This window comes from Excalfactoria chinensis, chromosome 4, assembly GCF_039878825.1.
Source record: "Excalfactoria chinensis isolate bCotChi1 chromosome 4, bCotChi1.hap2, whole genome shotgun sequence".
In the NCBI taxonomy this organism is placed as follows: Eukaryota; Metazoa; Chordata; class Aves; order Galliformes; family Phasianidae; genus Excalfactoria; species Excalfactoria chinensis.
The window spans coordinates 41,382,256-41,407,437 of record NC_092828.1 but is presented as its reverse complement, the minus strand read 5'-3'; the positions used below and the strand labels follow the sequence as shown (position 1 = coordinate 41,407,437).

Below are 25,182 nucleotides of genomic sequence, written 5' to 3'. Positions count from 1 at the left end.
CACATAGCAGGGGGTTGCTAAGGACTTCTACAAACAGATCCTTCCCAGCAGATCTGAAACTTCATTGTGTTATTTCAATGTCTGGCTAAAATTTCTGGGCTTTACCAACTCTGACTTTCTGTTGGGCTTTTTTCTTTGTTCGAATCTTGTCTATACCTCCACGTCCTATCCTTCTTCTGTGCACCTCATAGCTGTTTGGGAGCAAAAGGGCAAAAATGAGGTATTGCATCCTGGGGGCTTGTGCTTGTTCTCCTGCCCTCTTTCTGAAAGAAGAGAATCTGGTTGCACGAAGGTTTTGCTACACTGGCATGGTGCAATAGGAGACTAGGGCAAAACTGTTAGTCTAATCGCAGGGAAGAAGCACATCTTACATGATACAAACCCTAAAGCTATAGTAATTGGAGAAGCTATTATTGAAGAATGAATGCGTGTCTGTCTCAGGAGTTTGGCAGTTAGTCCACAACCCTAGCACATCACCGGGTTATCCCTGCAAATTTACAGAAATGGAAATGTTTCTCTGTCCTGTAATGCGTATCTAAATGAGACAATTGACGATAATAGAATGCTGCACAGTAGTTAATGTAATGTGTTGGATTACTGCCTGCAGACGGACAGACAGAGGCAGCCTTGATACTGCTAAGGGGTATACAGAGGAACATCAGTGTGCTCTTTTTCCATGAGAAAATGTGGAGTGTGTGCACCATGTGGAAGTTTTATGGGAAAAGACAGCTGTGCATGGGAAGGATGTCTTTTTTTCTTTTAGGAGGGTGTTGTGGTGTTTTTGTAATGGGGCTGAGGTTCAATTTTGTTGTTTGAGGACATTTAGTGTGGGATGGCACCTGGGTCTGTTACAGTCAGGGTTAAGCCTCCCCCTTTACTGTTCTGTTCCCATTACATAAATACGGGCTTATATGTGATGCAGGGTTTTGTGATAGTACAGTATCAAGCCAGAATTGCATATTGTCCCTACAGCTGGAAACCTTTGTTGGGTTTTCATCCTCAAGGAATAAGGAAGCATAGTTGGCTTTTGTTTCAGCTCATGGCCAACACACTCAGCTGGAAAACAAATAGTTGGCTCCTAGTGTCACTGTGGGTTTCCTGTGAGATCTTCTGAAGCCACATAAACCTTCTGTGGCCCAAACAAGAGCAACAACTTGTAGCTACTTCACAATAGATATTTGTTGGGTTCTTGTATTCATGCTAGGATGTCGGTGATCTTCAGATCAGAGTCTGTGGAGATGGGAAGTACGATTTCTTTTTGTCATGCGGGTTTGCTCGCTAATTCTTTGGGCTGTTTTCAAGGTATCTCAAAGCACACTTCTTCTCTAATTAGCAACCTGTAGCCAACATTTCTTTTAAAACAAGTAAGGTTTCTGAAGGCTGTATGAATGAACTTCCCACGTGCGTGGCAGTCTCAAACATTCAGACTGATCCAAAGCAAAGCCGAGACCGAAACTTTAATCACTGAGTTTCACACATATTGGCATTTCCATGGAAAATATCACTGCAGGGCCCAAACCTCAGGATGGCTGCCAGAACACACAGGCCCGCCCCTGGCACACTGCAGGCCATGGTGAAAGGCATTAGGCATTAGGCATGTGTTTTCTAAGGACTAGGGGCAATGCAGATGTCATTACATGCGGTCACACTGAGCAGGTGGGATCCCGGTGCTTGGATGGCTCATTGGCAGAAAATTTCTCCCGTCTGATCAGCTACAACACAGGGCTGTAATTTTATAGATCAAAGTCACCAAGCTTCTCTCGTGGAGAGCAGAAGTAATAACAACACTGTAGTTGCTATTTACCTCTATCAATAGGGGATTTCTACAGCCCTTTGCAAAAGGGATCATTTGCTGTTTTAGTGATGAGAAAATCAAGTAGCTGAGCAGAGAAACAGTTTCTCCAGACTTTGTTTTTCAGCAGGCCGTATCCAAAGGATACCGGAGCAGATCTCAGTATGTCATATGGATTAAAAACTGCTGCTAAAATCATTCTGTTGTTAATCCTTGTCTCATTGTGGAATAGTAAATGTTTACTGTGTTTCTGTGTTAATCCTTGCAGCTTTCAGCCGTGCCCCGGTCCCCATGGCTGTGGTCCGAAGGGAACTGTCCTGTGAGAGTTACCCCATAGAGCTTCGCTGCCCAGGAACAGATGTTATCATGATTGAAAGTGCCAACTACGGGAGGACTGATGATAAAATCTGTGACTCTGATCCTGCTCAGATGGAGAATATCCGCTGTTATCTGCCAGATGCCTATAAGATTATGACTCAGAGGTATAGTATTTAATATTCTTTGTTTGATAGCTATTGCTTTTTTTTTTCCACCCTTTAAATCCAGTATGTACACAGCAGTTTGTTTGTATGTTTGCACAAGAAAATGCAGGTACTTAGTCTCTATGTATGTGTACAGAATTACAGCTGTCGCTGATAAACTGTGATTTACCAGAGTGGGCTAGGATCACACAATATAAATAACATTTGCAGTAAGTACTGCTAATCAGCTATCTTGATACCCGCTGAGTCTTAATTTTACCTCTGAAATACCTAAATATCAATGCTCTTAATGTGAATATATAAATGAAGCCTTTCTCAAATGCACCTTTTTTCTTTGATGCTCTGCTTATACAGATAACCAGTAATCTCCTTTAAGTGATAAATATTGTGTTTTCTCAACAACATTTTCATTTTTCAAAATACAAAGAAAAGTCTCCATCATTCTTCAAGTTGCTGGGCTCAGTTATGGACAGGATCTGAATTCGCAGTCAAGTACTCATCCAGGATTGTTGCTTTTACAGATGATTTGCTAACTTTCTGTATAAATACCATTGCTGTTAATTGCTAACGCTGCATCTGGAAATGGCAGCTGAGGTGCACTGCATGTGGGCAGGTTCTTGTATTTCAGAGACAGGGCTGAATGGATTATTCCAACCTATAGATATCCTCATTTTGGAACGACTTTAACTGTTGCTGAATTTTTCCAGATTTTTTTTTTTGGCATAAGAGTTGGCGTGGGAAGGATTTGTAAGTCACAGCTCTTGACATTTAATCACATTCAGGGTGTTTCTCCTAATATAACTACACATGAATAATTATTCGGTACATTTTACTATTAATTAAATAGTAATAGAAATTAGTGTTTTAGGATATTAGTAATAGTATAGACATAGACAAAGTGTTGCTAATTGAAGACATGGCAACGGTGTTTGTATGGTGACCTAACGGCTAGAGCTGTACAGGATTTTAATGGAGTATCTTGCTATTGTTTGCTGTAAGATGCTTTGCACTAAAAATGGAGTTGTGTAAGCAGCAGAAAAGAAAGCGTGGATTTCATTTGTATTTGACATGCTAATGGTTATTTTTGAGCTCCCTTCAGAGTTGTTCCATGTCAAGGATTTAGATTCTGAGTTGCTGCAAAAGGCTCCTATAAGCCCTCTTCCCTTGGCACTTCTATAAGTCAGACCTCCCTGCCTAGCTGCTTGAAATCACTTTTGTGGGGTTGTGCTGGTTGCTTTTTCAAAACAAGTGTGAGGGTGACAACGTGACATCATCCAGTCCTTTGGATTCAGCATGGTTTTAGTGGAATTACTATAATTCTCCTGTTCAAGTTGTTAGTGGCTTCAAGCAGAAACCCTTAATCCTCTCCACATCGGCAGAGTAAAACCATGTCATCCCCTTTGTGGGCCATTACAATGTATTAATATTTTTTTATATATGTGGTAGCATCCTCCAGACTCAACCTTCCTAGCCACATGCAGAGCTCTGCGATCTCCTGGTCAGTTCCCAGGTGTAGCAAGACTGCAATAAACATTAGCCTCTCGGTCAGAGAGGGCACGTAATCACGTTGTGTGATGAAAATTCACGTTGGTTACTCGGCTCCTCTTGCTGTCACTGCAGGCTTGAACTGCTTTGCAGAGAGTTAGCAGGGAACACTTCTCTAGGCAAAGCATCTCTTTTCCCATCTGAGCAGAGAGGGATCACAATGGAGGATGGTCACTGAAGGGGATGTTTCTTGTCAGAGAAATGGGAGTCCCTGCTGACTGAATATTAAAATCCATGCTTGATTGTGTTGTGTGTCAGTGAGGAGCCTCAGGAAAGGGTGATAGCTCTTTTTGTTTAAGCTATTTGATGATCAATTTTCATGAAGTGTGCAATCATGTTATTAATTGGGTACTTCTGAGTTTCTTGAAAGTAAATACGAACTGATTCTAGTTAAAAGGCAGGTTAAAAAGGGGGGAAATACTCCACTTTGCATTTTTTATGCCATTCTCCTTTCTCTTTTAATCTGCCTCAATTCAAAGAGTTGAACAAAAAATTAAAATTAAAACTATTAAAATGAATTGCATTATTAAGATGCAAACCAGCCCGCTGGTTCACAGCTCAGATGCCGCCTTATAGCTGAGCATCTGAAAACAGCAGCGTAGAAGGAAAATCCTGACAGCCCAGTCATCGTGGCACTAACGGTGGCATTTTCTTCTGAAAGCCTCTACCTGCAAAATTAATCAGTTCAGCAGTATTTGGGCGGTTTTGCAGAGGAATGCAGGTTTTAATACAATAAGCTTGTCTTTGCTAATGCCGTGGAGTGATGGAAGCAGCTACTCGTGGCAGTGTAACCTGCATGGTAATCGGAGCTGTCTGCATGCTGAAAGAAAAACTGTATGCACAGCGCTTGCTTATTATGCATTGATTAATTATCACATTCATAAATACAGTCCCCTTGTAGTCTTTGTAAGAAGTTGTCTAACTGCTAGCACTTTTTAATCAGCAACTCTGTACAGCCAACTTATATGCATTATGGCATGGCTGAGAGGAGGGGGAGACTGAAAGGTGGGGAGAGAAGCATGTCAGAGAGACAGAGATGTTAGTATGTGAGCCAAGGCTGCGAGTGAGCAGATTTATGGCAGATATTAGCGACTGCTCCCCCAAGGACCATCCCCTCCCCCCAGAATTGAGCTGGCACGTTCCTTTCTTCTGTATGTTCATTGAAATTAATTTTGCAGACGAGTACATGGAGTTATTTTGAAAGGGAAAGGCATAAATCTGATGGTGTGTTTGTAGAGCCCCCTGAGCAGTTAGGACACAAGAAGTTTTCACTGCGAGCGTTGCCCTGAAAATCTCTTAAACTCTTCAGAGCATTGCTGTAAGTAAAGAAAGTTTAAACAGCTTGTTTTATAGGAAATTAAATCTTTGTGGCCTATTTTGTTTTCAAACTTGTGGGCTCTTCCTTCCAGCATTAGAGCAGCAGCTGCCCATAAAAGCTCAGAAAGAGTGCTTTATGGGTTGAAGATTTTCTAATATAATTAGGGAGAAATGTACTTCATAGCATGTTTACTTTGGAGAAATGTCTTCTTGAGGGCTGTAACAAACAGTTGAATTCTAACCATACCCACTGTAAGCTGAGCGTGCTGTGCCATGGGAGACTTCACCATGTCCGCCCTTGAGCAACTGTGCCACATATCATCCGTTTAGGCAGCCTGAGTCGGTGAGTCCTCCTCAAACAATAGGGAAAAGCAAACTCCTATTCCCACAAGAATTGCCTTTGTGTTTATAAATGTTAACACTGCCATTTGCTCTACTGAAAAAAAAAACAAAACACAAATGCTGTGTGTCTCTTTGTGCCTGCTGGTGGGGTTCACTGTGGTTGGTGGAGGTAGTCACCTGCTAGCAGTGGCACACAAGTAGAAGGCTTCAACTCAGGCAAGGGATTTAAACATTCATTTGCCACCTTGTTTCAGACATGCATGCCAGCATGTGCTTCTTTTTAGCCATGTGCTGAAGTGTTTTGTTGAACAAAGCCCATGCGCTTTCTGGGTTAAAACTAATGGAACAAAGATGATGGATGGATCTTGCTTGCATGTATGTTCGCAGAAACGCACGCTGTTGATACCACCTTTGTTTTCAACTTTGTAATTTGAAACAGACCGTTTTACTGAGCTTATTACCCTTTCCTGTAGGTTTTAGCCTTGGATGTCAAAAGGGAGGAGAAAGTCTGAGTGTACATGCAGACATATGTGCACACAAAACAGCGGCAGTTTTTGCCTTAAAGACAAGATAAAGGCTTTCTTTTGCTTTCCAGATATGAGGAGTAAAAGGATCCTTCTCTACCCCAGCAATTGTCTGTTAGTCTTAAGTTGGAGGAAAGAGAGGAAGGAGGGAATAATGAGACAAAACCAGCGGGCGTAACGGAAGAGCCAGGGGAGAAATGTTCATAGGTCTTAACATCTGTTCTCAAAATCAAAGCAAAATTCCTTCTGACTTTTCAAAAATGTGAAGGTAGAAAATATGGAAAGCTCTTGCTGGGAAGCTCTCTTGTATCTCTTGGAAACTCAGGGAGCTCTGTATGCAAAAGCGATCACTTGCACAAGTCTTTGCCCAATTTGTGCCTGCCTTTTGTCCAGGCAGAGTGCTGCAGTACTCTTCCATGCCAATGTCTGCACTTCAGGCTTAGAGATGCTGACTGAAAGCTGTTTTGCTCTCCCCTCTTCTCTCCTGAAGGAAGCATTGGGCTCATTTTGCCTTCCACTAATGTACTCCGATGTGAAGCAGGATCTTGGTTTTGCACTTGGCTCATCTCCTCTGGTGGCTGAGCAGAAGAGAGAATTTCTCGTAGCTGGACTTGCAGTTGGGTACCCGTGCTAGTTCCTTTTAGGTTCAAGTCCAGTCTGTATGGTTGGTCTGTGGGGTTTTGGTGTTGGCATCACTGAAGAAGCCTGTAAGTCAAGACCTTAAAAAAAAACCCCAAAACACAACAATCAGTTATATTAAGAACATAAGGGTGTTGTTAGGCTCCATGCCATGGCCTGATTCTTGTATGTAATCTTGTATGTAAGGAGGGACATTTATAATTTCTCTGATAGCTGGAAGAATGCTGGCAGGCACTTTGTACAGGGTGGAGAAGAGGAAGGAAACTGTATGAAACAGCTTGCATCACCTTGCAAAGATTTTTCATCTCTTGAAGGGCTGTGTTTTGTTAATGTTTTTGGTTGATGACCTGAAAAATGCAGGAGTCTGAAACGAGTGTCATTATTATTCTAATAATATTGCATCTCATAGCGTGCTGTTATTGATGCTATCAGCACCTGTGATTTCCAAGACATCTCAAATGCTAGTGATCTGCTCTTGTGTCAGGAAATAAAGAGGCTGGGTTATCTGTATTTCACAGATAGGGTAATTCACGTTAATCATTCTTAAAGTGGCTGCTGGTTTTGATCATACCAATTTGGGGCTGTTCTCCTGGAATCTTTTATGTAAAGTAGCTTGTTCTGTTGAATGTGGAGAAGATGTGTGAAATGAGGAGAGCTGCAGACCCAGAGGCTCTGCATTGTGCCATAATTACAAAGGCCGTAGGTAGGACTGAGCAAACAGCCTTTACTTGAATTGCAGCACACTTGTGTCATGCCCTAAAAAATTAATGGCATATTTCTCAGAAAACAGCACCTTGCTTAGACGTTGTCATCACCTCTGAATCAGATACCGAGTGCCCCATTGGATAGGAACCCCCCCCCCCAGCTTTCCCCTGCATCCTGAGTACATTTTGTGAAGACTGCCAAGATACTACTCATTTTTCTAAATTTGGTATCACACAGATGGCTTGGGAAGTGCGTTTCTGAAGAACTGAGATGCTGCAGTGGGAAGCGAGGCTTTTCTCTTTCTGGGAAACACAAGTCTGGCGCTTTGAGATCATGATTGTGAAAAGCATCAATATGGAGAAATATTAATGTTTCGGTTAAACAGTGGTTTCTGTAACCAGCAGAAATGAGCAGGGAATACTGAAGCTCACGTTTCCCAGATTCTGATTTGAAATCCTGGAAAACAAACCTTGGTTAAGCAATCTATTTTGCTGTGCAGAAAGATAGATTAAAACGAAGCAAAGTCTACTAATCTCATCTGCACCGTGACCCTGGGACAAGGGCACGTACACCATTACTAAGAGGGAAAAAAAAAAAAAATCAAGTGCTAGTGGAACAGTGTGCACTGAACTGTTGAATCGCTCTAAAAAAGATCGCTACTTCCCAGCCTGTACAGTCTTAATTTATCCTACCTCTTCCTTTCCTGAAAATGCTGTCAGACCGAGCAGGAGTAAATTCTGAAAACGACAGCCCCCTGGAATTGCCCTGGTACCCCATTAAATCAGGGCTTGTCAGTCCCAGCATCTCGGCTGATTGCAGCTGCCATGGAAACAGATGAGGAGAAGGTAGTAGTTTCTGAAGGTAATAAGGTTCCAAACCGTGGAAGGCTCTGTAGATCAAAAGTAATGCTCTAGGCTTCCCCAGATACCAATCGGTAGCCATGGCCAGCTATAAAACACCCCAGTTTAAAAAATAAATAAATAAGTAGATGGTTGTGTTCTGCAGAGGCTGCTGGGTTTTGGTCACTGATAAGACCAAACATGCTCCTGTTTGGAGAAATCGAGGCTCAAGCTGAGAAGGCGGCAGGCGACTGGCAGCCTCTGTGGCCAAATAAAGGCCTCTTTGAGGTGTGCGGGCTGGAGGGAAAGCTCTGGACTGGCTCTGCTTCCTCCTGCTGTCATTCTGTGCTTTGCTCTACATAGTGCTCAGCTTTCTAGCTCTCCCCTGACCCAGCCATCCCCAAGCCCTGGGCATGTGTGTGAAGTGGATGGTGGGCTGTAGGTGTTCTCTCTCTGCAGTCTCTTCAGGAAAGGTTCTGCGTGTACCTATTTCTGGCAGCGCTGGCAATCTCCAAAGCCACTTTTCTCTGCGGAAACTTATCAGTTTCTTTCCTTCTGGAAGCTGGAAGAATTCATTATTGCTGTCTTGTAGGACTCGTTCAGTTTGCCAACTTTTTTATTTTTTCATTGTTCCCCCCCCACCTTCCGCTGGCCTTAGCAACAAATAGAAGACATGGGATAATCTCTTAGATAAGTCATGTTGTGAAGTGGCCTCAGAACTGCTACATGTGTGAGGTGCTGGAAGTCATGCAAGGAAATCCAGGATACTTATTCCATCCATTACCTTGCTGGTGTGAAAATGGCCAGCTCCAGCCTGTCACGGAGGGGGGACTGGCTAACTCCTGGCAGCTGCAGGTACCTTTTGCCAGTAGGAGAAAACCTACATGAAATGTACTCCTGTCATCTGTTTTTTCTAAACATTCGAGGTTTGTTGAGAACAGCTACTGATTTGCACCCAAGGAGGAACTGTTGAGCAGAGATGGAGATGTTGCTGACAGTGGAGTCTGCCAGTTGAAACGTGTATTGCATTCATTACCACATTACAGGAGGTGGGTACAAGCACACAGAAAACCTTGTTGCTGCAAGGGGGGCAATGCAATATGCTGCTCTGGGCCCTCAGATATTCTTCTCTGCTATTGTTGAAACAAGCTTTGTATTCCGTGAAACAGATTTTGTACCATTATCTGAGATGCCCAAAATGAGATGCAAAATCTGAATTCAGGCTTCTGCATCCTGACTGTGGCACCTGCTGCACGTTCCCTAAGTCACTGAGGTGATGAGCATTGAGGTGCTTCTGCTTAGCCTTTCCACATCTTCAGCCTTTCTCAATGTGGTGGCCTTATGAGGCTGTCACAGGGCTTAGTCTTCAGATGCCCGGTCTTTTTGTCACAAAGATTAAATAGATTGAGAGCACTGCACAACATTGTGCACCTATTTCAGATTTTGATTTGTTTGGTGATTTAGTTGTTGTTTTGGTGTTTATTGGGTTGTTTTTTGTTGTTCTTTTGGTGTGTGTTTTTTTTTGGGGGGGTGAGGGAGGGGTGGTTGTGTGTGGTGTTTTTTTGTTTTGTTTTGTTTTTCTGTTTTATTATTATTATTTTCGTACAGAAGAGCTCGTTAGTTTATTCCTGAGGTCAAAACTGAGTTTATACTCAATGGATTGTCAGTTCAGGATTCAGTTTTTATTCAGTAGGTGCCTTGATAGTGTCACATATTGACTCTTCAGAGCTTTAACTCTGTATCCCATTCTCAGATGTGTGAAACCAGCAATACCTCACCCCCTGTATATGTATGCCTGGGTTTTCTTGACTTCTCTGCAGGACTACAGATGCTTTCTGCAGACCTCGCTCTCATCTTCACACACCAACAGTTTGGCAGCCACCGCGTGGCTTTACATCTTGTATGATTGCTCTGCAGATCCCAAATGCTTGTGCAGTTTCAGTGTGTTTGCCTGGGCTTCCAGATGCTGCATGATGATGAGAAACCACACAGGCAAAAGACAGGGTGTTAAGAAGAGATCCCTCGCTTTCCAGTGTCATAAATATGGTCTGGTTCCTGAATCACCAGTTCAGCGTGGTTCTGAAATTTAAGTGTGAGTTTTGCTAGTGGGATGAACTGAAGTTTATTTCAATCTCTTTGGGGAAAAGAGGGAATGAAAGGCTTTTATTGGAAGCAGTGACCCAAGAAAAGGTTTTGCTGCCTTTATGATTCAGGAGAAGGATTTTTATGTATCAGTAAGCAGAGCGTATGAGGTGCCACACCGCATCTGTGATGGAAAAGAAGGGCAGGCTGTGGGATTTATGATTGGAGCCATCTTCGATGCATTATGCATAAGATAATGCATTGGTGTCAGTTATATACAGTAGAAGCCTTAATTCAGCTGGAGTCCTGCTGACATCGTAAACTGGGAGACAGCGTGTAGTTTATGGGCAGTAGTAGAGCCTCCGGACTGAATTACGGCCACAGCATTCAGTCTGTTACCAAGTGTTGCAGTTGGTAGTAGGCAGTATATTACGTGCTTTTACTCAGAGTAGGACTGGTGACAAAGAAGGAAGAACTTTATTGCAGAGACGCAGTGAGGAATGGAGGATGGAGTTATGGGCAAGAGAAATGTACGGAGCTATAAAACTAATGCGAGGGTAGAAGGGGGGGGAAGGGGGTGGCAGGATTTGGAGCTGACTGGAAGCAAGTATGTCAGAACAGAAAGTTTTCCCCTGCAGTTGCTGCTCTGCCCTGCTGCCCTGTCCTGCAAGGCCAAGTCCTGCTTTCCTCAGGGTAGGATGCAGCATTGCTTCATGGGCGGTGAAGGTCTCTGCCACCCACAAGCCTCCTTTCATCCCCATCCCTTATCAGTAGACAGGAGCTCTAACCCAGTGCCCAAGACCTTTTCATCTTTTGTCTAGGTTTTCTTGGTTAGCATTAACTGTAATTGCTGGATATGCTTGATGTCTGTATGAATCTCCAGACCCTTTCAGAATCTCATTAAATCTTTGGTCTTAACTTCCATGAGCTTTAAGTCTAGCAGGCTAACAACTGATTGTGTGAAAAAAAGATTGCTTTCTGTCAGATTTTAATATCATCATCATCCCCCACATGTCATGTCCTCATGCCTGTGAAGGCAGAGGGATCCAATCTACCTTTTTCATTTCCATTCATTAACTTCTATGTATTTGTCACATTGCTTCTAATGTATCATCTCTCCAAAGGAGAAAGTTGTGATCTCTCATATCCTTCTTCTTATAGGAGTTGTTCAGGGTTTTGTTATGAGTGTGTGAAGGTTGCCATTGTTTATCTCTGGATGCCCTTTAAGTCTGCAGTACCACGTGTGAGACAAGATGAGCTGTACTGTACACAGCGTTCCAGTTCAGGCTGCATCATCCACCTATGTAAAGGAAAAATGTTATTTTTATTATCTGCACTCTTTTTACTTGTTGTCCCTTGTGATGCATACTTGGATGATGGTGGTTTTCTTTATTTTAATTGCAACTTTAAAGGACAGAGAGAGGGACCTCTTTGGAAAGTCTGCTTCCCCTCTCCCTTTGCCCAGGTGGCTTTGAATTACACAGAATGTCCCATTTGACTCCATATTACAAACCCCAGCAATATAATTATGTCTCTCCCCAGATGCTTGTTCTAGCCCTGATAAATGGTTAGCTCTTTGGTCGCTTGGAACAGATTGCTCCAATTAAGCCATGTCAGTGGTGCCAAGCTAGTGCTGATACGCGAGAAGGGGAACCAACCGACCAACCAAAACACAACAAACACCTTTATTCCTCAGTGCAAATACTGGAGTAAAATGTAAAAGCAACCATTAGATTGGTTAGTACAGGGAAGCCAGTGCTTGCTGCAGGTGTTTGGGGTCTGAGCTATGCAGATGAAAGCACTGTGCTTCTGGAAGGGATGTTGGTGGACTAAGGGGTGTGCTCAAACTAATCCATGCAGTAGTCTTCCCATGGGTGGTTGAGAGATAACTGTACAAAAGCAAGTGCTGGACCTTCTCTCTGCTGGTATTTGCAGGAACAGGGGAGAAATATTTTGAGATCCCTCTGAAATGTGTCTGTGTCACAAGTTCTCCTTGTCACCCTTCTCAATTACTTACAAGGTTGCAGACAGCTGAACACAGGCATCTAATATTCAAGACACCTCAACAAAAATACCCAGAAACCCCAACTACGTATACACAAAGAATATAGGTCACCTTCTGTGCAGTGGATTAGACTGAGCTCTGGAAAATCGATATCAGTTGATTAGCTGCACTTGTAGCCAGATGTAAAGAGTTAAAGCCAGGCACCTAACATTGAAAACTAATGCTGGTTGTGTCAGACTGGAATCCAACAAACAGCTGTGTGTTTGTGTAAAGCCGTGTGTATGAGGAGCAGTCTGAAGTCAGTGCAGAGGTAGAAGAGTTCCCTACAAGCTCTGCAAACTTAATTTTCATTGTCTGGGTGACATCCAAGAAGCAATGGTACCTGGCGGTCAGCTGGTCTGAGTACCTGAAGGCTGAGGAGACCTAGGGATGATCAGGCAGCCACTCACTTCTTCACGAACCTTGTGAGCAGCTTTGCAGTCCCTGGGTAGGTTGCATCCTGCTGTTGGCACTTTTCCTCTTTTCCAGTCTCTGCAGCCTTCTATACCCAGCAATAGCTGAAATGAAACTGAAGCTGTAAGTTCTTGCCCATGGTGTGCCCCTAGGGTGTATTTTTTCAGGATCCTTGTAGTAGGAGACCCTATGGGAGGACGTTTGTGCTGGTGTTGGGAATGGAAAGTGAACTCCTTTATGTCTTAACAGTCTTTCTCAGTAGCTTATGTTTTAAGAGTTAAAGCACTTTGAAGCACCCATTGCAGCCAGGAGACTGACTCCCACTGAACTGGCATGAGTCCCAGCTTCTCACTGTCCAGAAATTTCTTTTGGAAATGTAAGTTCACTCTTAAGTGGCTCTACTGCCTTTTAATATTTCACTCATGATCTAATTTGGATCTTCAGTACACTAATTTGGAAACAGCCTGCCTGACGTCAAGCTCTGAGTTGTTAAACTCGTATGGTTTAATGAGATTAGCTTGCTGCAGTTCTGATACAGTCTTTGGTGAAATCTCATTCAAATTAAGAATCAGTCAGAGGGGAAGCAGCCTCGAGCATAAAGAGGGAGTGAGGTGGTGCCAAAAATCAGGGCTCCAAGAGGCTCCGTCATCTCACCCTTAGGTGAAAGCAGAATCCTTTAATTGCCAAAGTAATGCACCGAGGGGAGAAAGTATAATTAAGTGATTGAAAACAAATATACCCGCTTTCAGTTGTCATCTTCGGAGATGTACGTAGATATGCACACTTAGAAAGCGTTATATAGTACAAACACTTTACTTTTGAGACTCCAGAATATGTATTAAAATATGTGCAAAGTGAGTCCATTTTTATGTGTCCGCTTGAATTATCAGGAATAATTCACAAAGTAGAGCATGGCCACTAAAGTGAATGAATAAATAAGTGATTTTGTGGAGCGTTCCTGCCAAGCGTGTGTTTTGGGGCTCTTCTGCGTAAAGGAATTAATTCATGTTTTTTAATCACATTATTTTCTTCCAGTGTTTCCTTGCATTTTAGGAACTGAACCTCTCCACCATGAATTTCATTTCCTCACTGGTGGTATGGGAAGTCCTGATTGCGTAGCCCATTTTGATCCAAGGTTGCATCTTAATCCCCTCCTCCCAGGGGGATACCCTCAAGTTTGGCAAGTGCTGCATGTCTGTCAAATGTGTACCATATTGATAACACGTACATGGAATTAGGGCCCTTCTGGTCCTGATTTGAATTCTGAGCATGTTGGGCATTTTTTATTCTTTCACGAAGAAGAAAATTCTCAGCAGAGTTTCCATGCATAATTTCATCTGACTATTTCAGCAGAAATAAGGCAACTGTGTAAGAGGAATGTGAAATCAAGAGCCCATCACTTTTAGAATATCACAAATTTTATTAGGGGTGTTATAGGAAGGAGGCAATCTATAGGATCTAAGGTACAGTTTTGGTCACAGCTGTGTTGCCCAGCTAGAAGTGGAACAAAGCAGCAGTAGCTGCAGTGCTAATTTAAAGGCACACTTAACACTGGCAACAAAAATGTCCAGGGTGTCTAGTCCTGAGCATAGGGACCTTAGGTAAATGTTGAGTAATCTTTGAGATCCCTGTATATGGCAGTTACCCTGAACTGGTTCATGGGAGGGCTTAACTGAAACAAAATGATTCTGAGATGTTTTGACCACACAGCAAAATAGAAGATTTCGGAAGACTGAAATCTATCAAAATTATGAGAAGAAGCAGAATTATGTCCTTTGTCACAGTGATGAAAGTCTAGTCCCCTCCTTGGTGGCAATTAAAAGTGTGCCTACATGCAAGCTGGTCTTCTGCTGAAGTTTGCAGCTGTACAGTGTAGCCTGGGTGTCTCCAAATGGGTAAAGCTGTTGGTGCCGAAGTGGTAAATTTGCTTATGGAGTACAGAGTAATTTTTCTTTCTCTAGGCTGACAAAAGTATACAAAATCTAGTTTGGTTGCATTTAATTATTTCTTCTCTGCTTTTTGCTTTTCCAGATGGCTGTTGCCAAAATAGGCTGTATACAGTATGATGTTTTAAATACATTGATATAAAGACTTTCAGTATGACTGCATATATGTATAGGGGAATGTACATATAAAAAAAAGTACAGCACTATGTGCACAGAAAGATAGCAAATGACAGCCTTTCCTTTCTACAAAGAGTTGAACTGATTCGAAGTCAGGAAGGAAAGCAGAAGCAGCATGTGTCTCTTTAGAGGAGCATTTAAACTGCTATCAGCGTTCACAAGACCCTCAGGGTGCTGCAGCATGCTGGCAAATCCAGATTGTTGTATACTGGATATCTGTCAGTGATTTGCTAGTCATCTGTTTTTTGTCCAAACCATGAGGCAAGTAAGAAAGGTGCAGTGCCCTGGAAGTCTGTGAAACTTGTGTTGCTTCATCACATACAGTGCTGAAAAACTGCTGTGTTAACATCACACGCAGGTGTCATGACATTCAGCTCAGCACCTCCAAACTTTTCTGACTAATGATCTACAAATTGACACAGTGACCATATATCCTTGTTTTGCCAGTGGTATACGAGACTGTAGTTTGCAAGCGGGGTTCAAGGAAGCTGGCATTGTAACGTGCTCAAGAATTTAGCCTTTGGCTTTAAACAGCTTAAAGTTTTTCATCTTATCTGAGCTTTTTGTTATTATCTTATTATCAGGCTTGGAGAAAGCTGTAACTCTTTTTTTAATGTTTTCTGTGTTCTCCAGGCTTTACATCTGCTAGATTCCTTCTTTCTTGCTAGGAGATTCTGAGAGTCCTTTTGCTCCTGGGAGATGATCATGTTTCCTTTGAAAGCGTTGCAAATTTCTGATTAATCCTTATATATTTTTAATGTGGTTGCAGGGACTTTAATTAGACAATGTGGAAGCTTCTCCTGTACTGCTTCAGGTGAGCTGCACTTTGCCAGCTGTAGTTAGAGCACTTTGATTCGCTAACTGGAGCTACACTGTTCAATACAGTCCTTATACTGCTGCAACAGCAAATGCATTCTGCAGGTTTAGCTCTGTACGTGCCAGGGAGGTTGCTTTCCATTTTCAGTAATTTCCTCTTACCAATTGTATAATGAAAATTGGACAGGTAGGCTATCTTTGCATCCAGATTTGGCATGATACGGGCAGTCTCTATCTTGGTGGGTATGACACGCAGCTGGAGAAGAAGGATATTAGTTGCATAGCCAGCTGGTACTCAATTATATTAATATTTTGCTAGGTTTTTGTTTTGTGACAACATTTGCTCCCCTTGATCTTTCCAGCACCTAGGGAGGCAGGACCTCTGAGTTTTGCTGGGTCGTGCGTGTGGCTCTCTATGGCCAGCAGCAGTAGATAAATCCACCTTTGTAGTTCTGTCCTCGGGCTGTGCTATGAGATACTGAAAACCTTGAGGTGGGGGCCATTGCTGCCGTTTTGGTTTAGCTTTGAGTAAGTGGTTATGCTTCATTGAGACTCTGAATAATTGGAGATGGCATGAAAAGTAATCAGGGCAGCAGAGGAGGATGGAAAGCACAGGAGTGTGTATACAGGGAGGAAAAGCACTTGAGTGAAAAGCCTGGGAAGTGTTTGCAGTGGTCACTGAAGTTTCTAACCATGAATTTAAAGCATCAAGAGCCCAGCTCCAATTCTTACAGGTCTGGGATGTTTTAAAGAACTTTTTTTCGTCGATAGCTCAGTTTAACCAAGAATATTGCCTGAGTGGCAATGGTTAGTGTTGCAAGCAAGTACTTGCAGGATCCAGCCTATTGCTTCTGAAGATCTCTTTCTGCAGATTTTGGGAGCCCATGGAGAGGAGAAAGGATAAAAAATGGGGAGGGAAATGAGGCACATCTCAGAGTGAAACCTTAATTTGAGAAATTGGCTATTTTTATCATATAGTAAATTCATTCCTCATATATAGCGAAGAAGTTGATTTATGATGGTTGACTGTATTGAGCTGATGAACGTAGCTTCTTGAAATGTAGTGGCAGAAATGAAGGCCTCTCCAGGCATTAATAAATTAGACCACTTAAAACAATTTAAGTATTTATCCTGTAGAAACAGGATATTTCTAGAGTGTTGTGTATATTACTGCAGATATCATTTAGTGTGTGTGTGATTAAGGCTCTGTTTGTAATTTCTACCAACTGCTAGTGGCGTGGAGTGGTGGAAGGTTGAGAAAGGACCTTGACTCTGGTGTAAGAATTTTTCTTCTGGGAGATTTACTGGGGGGGGGGGGGGGGGAAAGAAAAATTCATCTGATTTGAGCTGGTATCCTCTTCCTTTGTTTCCTGTAAACTCTTATCAACTTCTGTTTGTAAGGACAATAAAGGAGGAAAAAGGGGTCCTATTAATGGCACAGTATGTCTGTATTAAAATCCAGTATCACGTGTATGTGCTATAATTTTTATTGCTGTAATACACAGATCTGCTGGTGTCCCATCTTGATAGTCCCTATGTATCCATAATTCCCTCCTGGAGACCTTATAACATCAGTGTGGTCTTTTATATGTGATCATGTCACCCAGTCATGTCATCTCCAAAGGAAATGACTGCTCTGTAAGTGACTCGTCCTTAAGTGCCATCCTAACCAGAAAGAGAAGGAAATAATTAAGACAACATGAATTATGTAAAGCAGACTTGAATGAAGAGTGACAGAAGGGTTGGCTTTGACAGCTGGATGTTAAATGAAATTTGTTTCTGTTGTTACAGATGCATAGACTGTTTTTAAATGTATAATTTATTTAGATTTATTTAAGGGATAGAGGAAAGAAACAAGAAATCCCTGATGCGGAGAATTGAAATAATGAGTTGTTGTATACACATAAATAGTCATTACAAAATATTTTATTGGTCTATTTTTTGCTGTATTTATAAGGGCATGTTAAGACTCTTGAGTCTGCATTCTACATGCACACAGACACGCTGTGTTTTACTCAGCAATGTTTATTGCGTGCTTAATTGAGTTAATAATATAAGGAAACAAACACTCCTGGCTTCTCTAGCTTGGTTCTGCTGAAATGATGAATTTACCCAGAATGGCTGTATCTCAGACTATCTTTCATTACTCAGACCTTTGAGGCAGCTGAAGCTTGTAGGCATGGCAAAGCTTTCTACTTAAAGCCACAGTAACATTGCTATGAAGTGAAAATCTCTACAAAGAAGTATTAACTTATAGTGGTGGGGGAATAAGTGGGGGAAGAGGGCCATTTCCAGAGAGGGTCCTCAAGTTGGCTGGGGTATGACAGATCCTCTGGTTAAAACCATATAGTTAGTGCTTTGGCAGCGTCTAGCATGCTGTGGACCAAGTATTTTTGCAATGAATGGAGGAATGTTTTTTTCTGTCTTTATCAGAACTCATGCACTATTTGCTAATGACTTTTCCACTTACAGTGTATGCAAATACATGTGATCACTATAAATTTTAATCCTTATCGTGATTTTGGAAACCCAGAATATTCAGTATCCTCTGCTGATTTCATGGAGAGTTAACTAGAGCAGTGCTTAGGACAAGAATAGTCCTAAAGCAAGCAGTTGTGGTGTAATTTGCCTTTGGGGCAAATTCTTTCCTCCTCTTGTCTCTGATCCCTGCTCTCACTGAGTTAGTGGGTTTCACCAGATATAATATTACATGTCATGTTATTCTCTGTTCTCTTTTTTCTTGTGTTACAGCTTTGAGTACCCTTTGGGGCAAGTAGCAGAGGCTTCTGTTGTCTTGCAGAGTGCTTTTGTTGAGCTTGGTGCAAACACCTTCTAGGTCTTTTAATGCTTATACACTGGTATAATGTAGAGATCTCTGCTTTTCTGCACATCTGTGGCATTTACTTTTCTGTAATTTACTCAGAATGAATTTATGCTGCTGATCCTTCTGCTTCTGCCAATCCATTTTGTTGCAGATGTGCTTGATGACTCTGATTGCCGTTGACAGCGAGACTGTGTGATAGTCTGCATCTCTGGGTGATCACTTAATTGTCTCTGTGACACCCGCAATAATACGGTCAGAAATTTGTCACTTCAGTCATGAAAATAATAAAACATATGGTTCGCTTGCAGATATGTTGTGTCACACTTGCAGAGAGTTCAAAACTGAGCTTCTTCATTTTCTCTTTTCCTCTTTTTCTGCTTTCCTAAATTGATCTTGCACAGTAAACTGGAGCATGTGTGCAGTTTGCTAGACATGCAATCCAAAACAGTGCCAAGGTGAGAAACTGGTCACTTTTTCAGTGCAGACACACCACTAGCGCGTTCAGCACAGAGGAAAAAGGGCTCATTCCCAAACTTTCATTCTGATTCCACTCAAAAAACTTGCAGTACATGGATCACTGCAATACAGGCCATTCCCTTTTGTTCTAAAAAGGAAGTCATATACCTGCTCACATCAAAAACTGAGGTGCAATAGCAGCATTTCATTGCTGTGTGTACCTGTGTTGCCTGTGTTAGTGACAGATGAGTGAGAATTTCAGCAGGGCAGTGGGTGCTGAGTTGCATGGTCAAAGCTTCTGACATTTCTAGAGGTTCATATAATTTCTCTCTTCTGTACTTTCTTGGAAACAACTTGAAGAAAACAGACTTCTCCTTAGTTGTGGTTTGCAGTAGATTCCATTTTCTGAAACAAGCACCAATCCTATTCAGGTAGACTTTCCTGTGCTGAAATGATTGTTTGTGTGTCCACATCTATGCTTAGATATAGAGAACTGATTGAAATCAGAATGCAGCGTGGGAATTCTTTAATAATCATGCTTTGCTTTAGTGATGCTGTTAGATGGAAAATACTCTTTCTTCCTCCGTGTTGTTTACCAAGAGACAAAGGCCGTGTTGAGTTTGCAGCCCTGTGGGCACTTCCCATGAGAGAGGTGTATTTCTTTTGCCATGACTGATGTGACACCTATGAAGGTTAGAGGGCGCTTGCTGAGATTTTGTCACTGGTGTCCTTGTCTGTAAGTGAATTTGTGCATCTAGGAGAAGCGTGGATCCTTCCCATGCAGAGATGATGGCTTGACTCTGGGTGTTTATAAGGAGAGGCACACCAGCAGTGTTGAGACTGCCACAAATGGCAAAACTCATGTGGAGCCTCTCCCAGACATATGGCAGGTCCCTGTGGCTGCATCAAGGCAGTATGGGAGGTTTGATATCTTCATGGAACGAAAGGGTTACTGAGACCAGACTGTGTGGGAAAGCTGGTTATTGCAGGGATCTGTTGCAGCTTACATGGAGTGGAAACTTGTATACTCTCTTTAATTTAATGGCACTAGGTTTTGGACACTGTGGAATGACAACTATTGAACAAAGTAAGAAAAGAGCAATTTCCCCTTTGCAAGCAATTTTAAAGCATGCTTTGAATCAATAGAAAGAAGAAAACACTTGTCAACACAGAAATTCTGGGAAGAATGTGCTGGGGAGACCAATGCCCTTGTTATTGGAGGAATATATTTGTCTCCTGGCTTTTCAGAAGCCAAAAGACCGTTTCATTCAACTAACATAAAAAAAATAAATGCACTAGCAGATCCCATTCAAATTGCTAAAGATGCCTTTTGTGTGCTGGATCAATGATTAGATGAGTGTTGTGAGCAAAGAGAACTCTCCTGGATAGCCATTTGCAACTATTGCTGCCAATAGCCTTTCGTTTCTATTCCATTTTCTGCCTTTGGGTTGTTTGATGTAGAAATGGGTGTCATGTATTAATTTTAACATTAATTTATATGGGACAGGTAACTCGTAAACAGTAAATGAAATTATTTTTCCAAGAAATGCTAGAACACTTGGTGTCTGTGACATTCTTTCATATTATAATACAGGTTACATCAACAGATGCCAAAAATATATTGGATGATCTGTAAAGCTCACATGGTATTCTTCCAGTTACCATTTACAGGTAAGGGAAGGATGGCAATGTCTCTAGTAGCAGATTGTTAATTCTAATGGAATGTCGCGTCCTTTACATTGTTTAATAAAGATTGCTCTGCACACGAAGATTTGCATCCGTATCAAGCAGTTCTTTCACTTGACAGGTGCTTCTGCCTCTTAGAGGATATTAGGTCGAAACAAACCTCCAAGCTACTGTAAACACCTCTGGGGGAAAAGAGATGTGCATGAAGGTCTGATGAAGGACTGCATGATCTTGTACAGTGCTGGATGGTTTGGGCTTTGTTGTTGTGGAGGTGTTTTTTTTTGCTGCTGTTTTGTGTGATGTGCTGCGTACTACTGAGCTGAATCTAGAGAATGGCAAGAGAGCAAGGTGTGCAGTGGGCACAACTCAGGGGCAGACAAATGTGGTCACTACTAAATTTAAGTGGGGTGATGGCAGGGGTGGAAGTCTGCATAACGGTTGAAAGAGTTTTCAAGGGATGTGTTCTGGAAATGAACCTGGAGAGAGGAGCTGAGGGGAACAAGAGGGAAATCTCACGAGTAAAGGCAGAAAAGCTAGTTGATGGGGATGCAAACCCTGATGTGGATCATCAGGCATCTAACTCAGCAATCCTCTGTGTCCTCTGGGGCATGGAAGAAAATGGAGGCCATCCCTTACTTCCATCACATCCCAAATTAGATTGTGCCCATGGGGGAGATGTAATTTAATTATCTGTGAGAACCTCAGCGTGGCTAAGACACCGAGTGGCTTTACAAGCAGTCCTATGACTTCACTGAGCATTCGTTATCCCAGCCCTCTCTCTTGTCATACCTTCCACTTTCCAGTTGATAAGAGCCTCTGCCTTTCCATTTGGTCGATTAAATGCTGTAAATTCTGTGGTGAGGGGCAAAGCATTAAATTTCTCGAGCGTGTCTGTGTGTCTTATCGTGGAGCCGCTTCCATGTTGCTAACAGCATTTGATTCATACTGAAGGAAAATTGATGACCTGAATCCTCCTCACATAAGAGCTTCATTGTTATCATCTCTTATTCTCAGTCACCCCCTTTTTTTTTTATTTTGTTTTTTTCTCTCTCTTTTTTTTTTTTTATGCCTTCTCATTCAATTTATCAAGTGTGCTTTCAGCAATCAAAGGCTAGAAAATCACTTTCATTCTTGAGGAAGATATTCTGTGTCATTTTATCAAGACGGCGAGCTCCCGATTCTCTGGAGAAAAGGGGTTGCAGTGCAGGGGCTGTGGCCTGGCACCATCTCCAAGTGTCCCTAATGGAGGATTACAGCCGAGGTGACAACAGAGTGTTCACAGTGCAGGAATGCTCCCTCGCGTGCTCATGGAGCTGTGGGTAAAACAACCTTTCGCATCGCATCAGCGTTCCGTGCTGAAATACATGGAGCCAGCCAGGGCATGCGGCAAACTGCTTGGGGAGGAGGCTTTGAAGTGTCTGAGTTAGAAGCTGTAGAAGGACTGTGTGTGGATTTAAAAGAATAAGGAATATCAAGGGAGTAAATAGATGAAAGAAAAAGGGTGATTACAACTGGACAGGCAGCATCAACCTGAGTTCCTCCTGCTTCACAGAGGGCAGAATTGCGGGCGGGTTTGTAGCCTGAGTTAGCATGCTGTGGTGACCAATCTCCCCTCACCATTAAGAACTGTGTTTGTATTTCCTTCACGCTGCTGAGGTTAATTCTCATTCTTCTTTTAACACAAGTAGTGCTAATTCCCTGCTTGTGTAGACCCGGTGTCACAATGACCTAACTTCAGAAAATCCAGAAGCAATTAGAGATGCATTTAGCTGTAGGATGGATCCACACTTAAAATTAAATGCTTGCTCAATAACGCGGCTGGAAGACAGGCTTGTTTGTTTTTTAATTGACACAGAGTATATGAATAATCCAACTGAAAACAACCTTATGAGCTATGTGCTTCTAGTAAGGATGTGTGTGAGGATCCTGTGTTTGGAGGGATTTGGCTTTTACTGTCTGTACAATCTCTGCTCCAGACAAAGCATGGTGATATGGCTGTATGCTCTGTTTTGACAGCTAAATGGGGTAAGGCTTGTCATTTTGTGAAGTAGTTTTGTTGGGGAATAGCAGTGAGACTGATTATTGTGCTGACTGCCAAGCTCTTTAAAGATGGGCTGGTTCATTTGAAAACCTAAACAGGAACTAAGTGTTTCGGAGAATCTGGTTGAGTAAATGTGGTGGTCATTTATATAACCTAGTGCTGGATATTTCACGTTTACAGGGCAAGATGCATGCAATTATCATTTACTGGAAAAGAGGACTGAAAAAAATCATGTAAACATAGTTGGAAATGTATGTCCTCTGGTCACCATTTTTATTTCCGTGTAGCTGGTAGGTCTGCCTGCTGCATGGTAACTGGAGGGTTGGATGATTAGTGACGTTAGAAGAACTATGCTAGTAAAAGTGGAAAAATAAGTGTTTTGAAAGCTGTTCCATGTTCATTGGCTAGGCCTGATGGATGCCACTTCACTGATATGTGTGAATCAGAATTCTTTGGCACTGCGCCTTTCATTTAAAACTGGAACAACATTGAACCTTGCATTGGATGTCATATAATGTAAATTGTTCAGTGGAAAGTCCAAAGGTCCTCAATATTGTCCTGACAGTCGTTTTTTGAGAGCTTGCTGCAGACAACACACTCAAGAACGGTTTGGGTAGAGTTCATTTGAGGTACGCTGTCAGTGCTGTGTCAACACACAGGGAGCTGTGAGCTTGAGGGTTTGTGGTTTTGATATCTGCTGTATCAGGGAAGTAACTGGGTGTTAAAACTGCATATCTCACAGTTGCTTGGGAAGTGTCAGTCAAGTTCAAGTTTTTCTCTGGGGACAAGTAGGGAGAAGATTACAGCTCTGGAAGGTTGGTTGGTTGGGAGAGAAGGGAAAAAAAATAACTGCATAACTATCTAATTTTTAATATTTTCACTTCTTCCATGCTTGGCCACTGTACCTGCCAGCTTTTATCCCTGTGGAAACTGTTGCCTTTGTAGCCCCAGTACCTGTAGAGATTGTCTTATTTTGCTTGTTGTTGGCTCTTGTAACTGCCACCATCCCAACAAAGCAGAAGTGCTTTTATAATGAATTATCAATCACCCTTTATTATTCATGCTATTTCAGTCCTGCTTCTTTTTTCTCTGTCTTGCTCTGGGAGTTTCAGCACCTAACCAGGAATTTCTGACTCTAATCATCCCTCATCCATCCCAGGCATTCCACCTGATCTGTAATGTAGCTGAATAGCTTGAAGGTCTGTGGCATGAAAACCACTGGGGCATGGTCAAAAAGGTCATTAAAGGCATGCCAGCTGGGATTTTTCTGTGTGTGTAATCCACTTAGGTTTGCACAGGTAATTTTGGAAAGCTTCTTTCATTCTCGTTTATTAGCCAGTTTGAGCTTATGCAAAAGTGTTACTGAAATTGCTTTGAGGCACTAATGGGAAAAAAAAGTCATGAAAGGTCCTGAAAGGCTTTCCATATGCACTTAATATGGCAGAAATCTCAAACTAGGAACACTTCCATTTCTGTACTGATTTAAATTAAACTGATGTTGAAGCTTTTTCAGTCAGTGGGTTCATTCTGTTTTCTGACACTTGTAGCTGGTAGCATATATTTTTTTTTGCTAAGGTGTTTTCTTTGTTGGTGGTGGTAGGGTTGTTTAGATACATCTTGCAAAGTGCTGGTTCAGTTGCTTCTCTGTAGGAGAAGCTGGGATCAAGACTCTGATGCAGCCAGTGGTGTTGGTTTGATTTAATCCCTTTGCTCACCTAATTTATCTTTTAGTTACTGTTTTGGGAGTATCAGAGATAATTACTTCTCTTGCAGGGTGGGAGTGTTTGCTGTGAGCAGAAGAGTACTTAAAATAGAAGTGAGAAAGTTTCTCCCCACTTTCCTTCTCCATGTGCAATATCGCTGCTATCAGAGAGGGAGGTCTTTTACTTTGAAGTGTTCTTCCAAACTTAGCCAGAACCCATCTATTCATGATTTTCTGGGCCTGCTTGCCACGTGTTGTGTATACATATGTCTTTTCCTCCGATGTAGGTCATAAAACCAAACTGTCAGGTATGTTTTGTTATGAAAGGGCCACTTATTGTAGCGATGAATTGTCTTCATTGAATTCATTTTCACTCCAACATGGCTTTCAATGAAAGTTTACAGACACTATAGTTCAGGCAGGCAGCCAACGCAGAAGGGATTTCTGTTTGTATTTCTTTATTTCAGTGCCAAAGGAGGATTAGCTCGTGCTGAAAGGGGGAGAGAGGTGAGCTAGAAACGCTTGGACTGGTCTTTAATAGACGTTTACTCATTATTTTCTTTGAGCGTTCTGCAAGGCTGTCTTTACACATGTGGGCAAGAACAGGTTAAAAAAAAGAAATACACAAAGCAACATGTGTAGACCTACCAAAGCTTTACAAATCTCTTTACTAGCTACATTAAAACAAGCTAAAAGAAACCTGCTGTATCTTTTTCCCTTCTTTTATTTTTTCCCCAGTAGGATTTTAAGTTTTTCTTTCCAGCCCTGTTTTGATACAGGAGACACATTTTCATAGTTCATTGGCCTGC

General features: G+C 42.1%; 1 protein-coding gene across 19 annotated transcripts in view; it reads left to right on the top strand.

Annotated features, from left to right (window-relative positions):
- ADGRL3 (adhesion G protein-coupled receptor L3) overlaps nt 1-25,182 on the top strand; it is a 486,086-nt gene that overhangs the window by 221,595 nt on the left and 239,309 nt on the right. For all 19 annotated transcript variants that reach the window (XM_072336646.1, XM_072336645.1, XM_072336644.1 and 16 more), the window contains one exon: nt 2,061-2,274. In XM_072336646.1, coding sequence (XP_072192747.1) covers nt 2,061-2,274 — 214 coding nt within the window. The remainder of the gene's footprint in view (nt 1-2,060; nt 2,275-25,182) is intronic.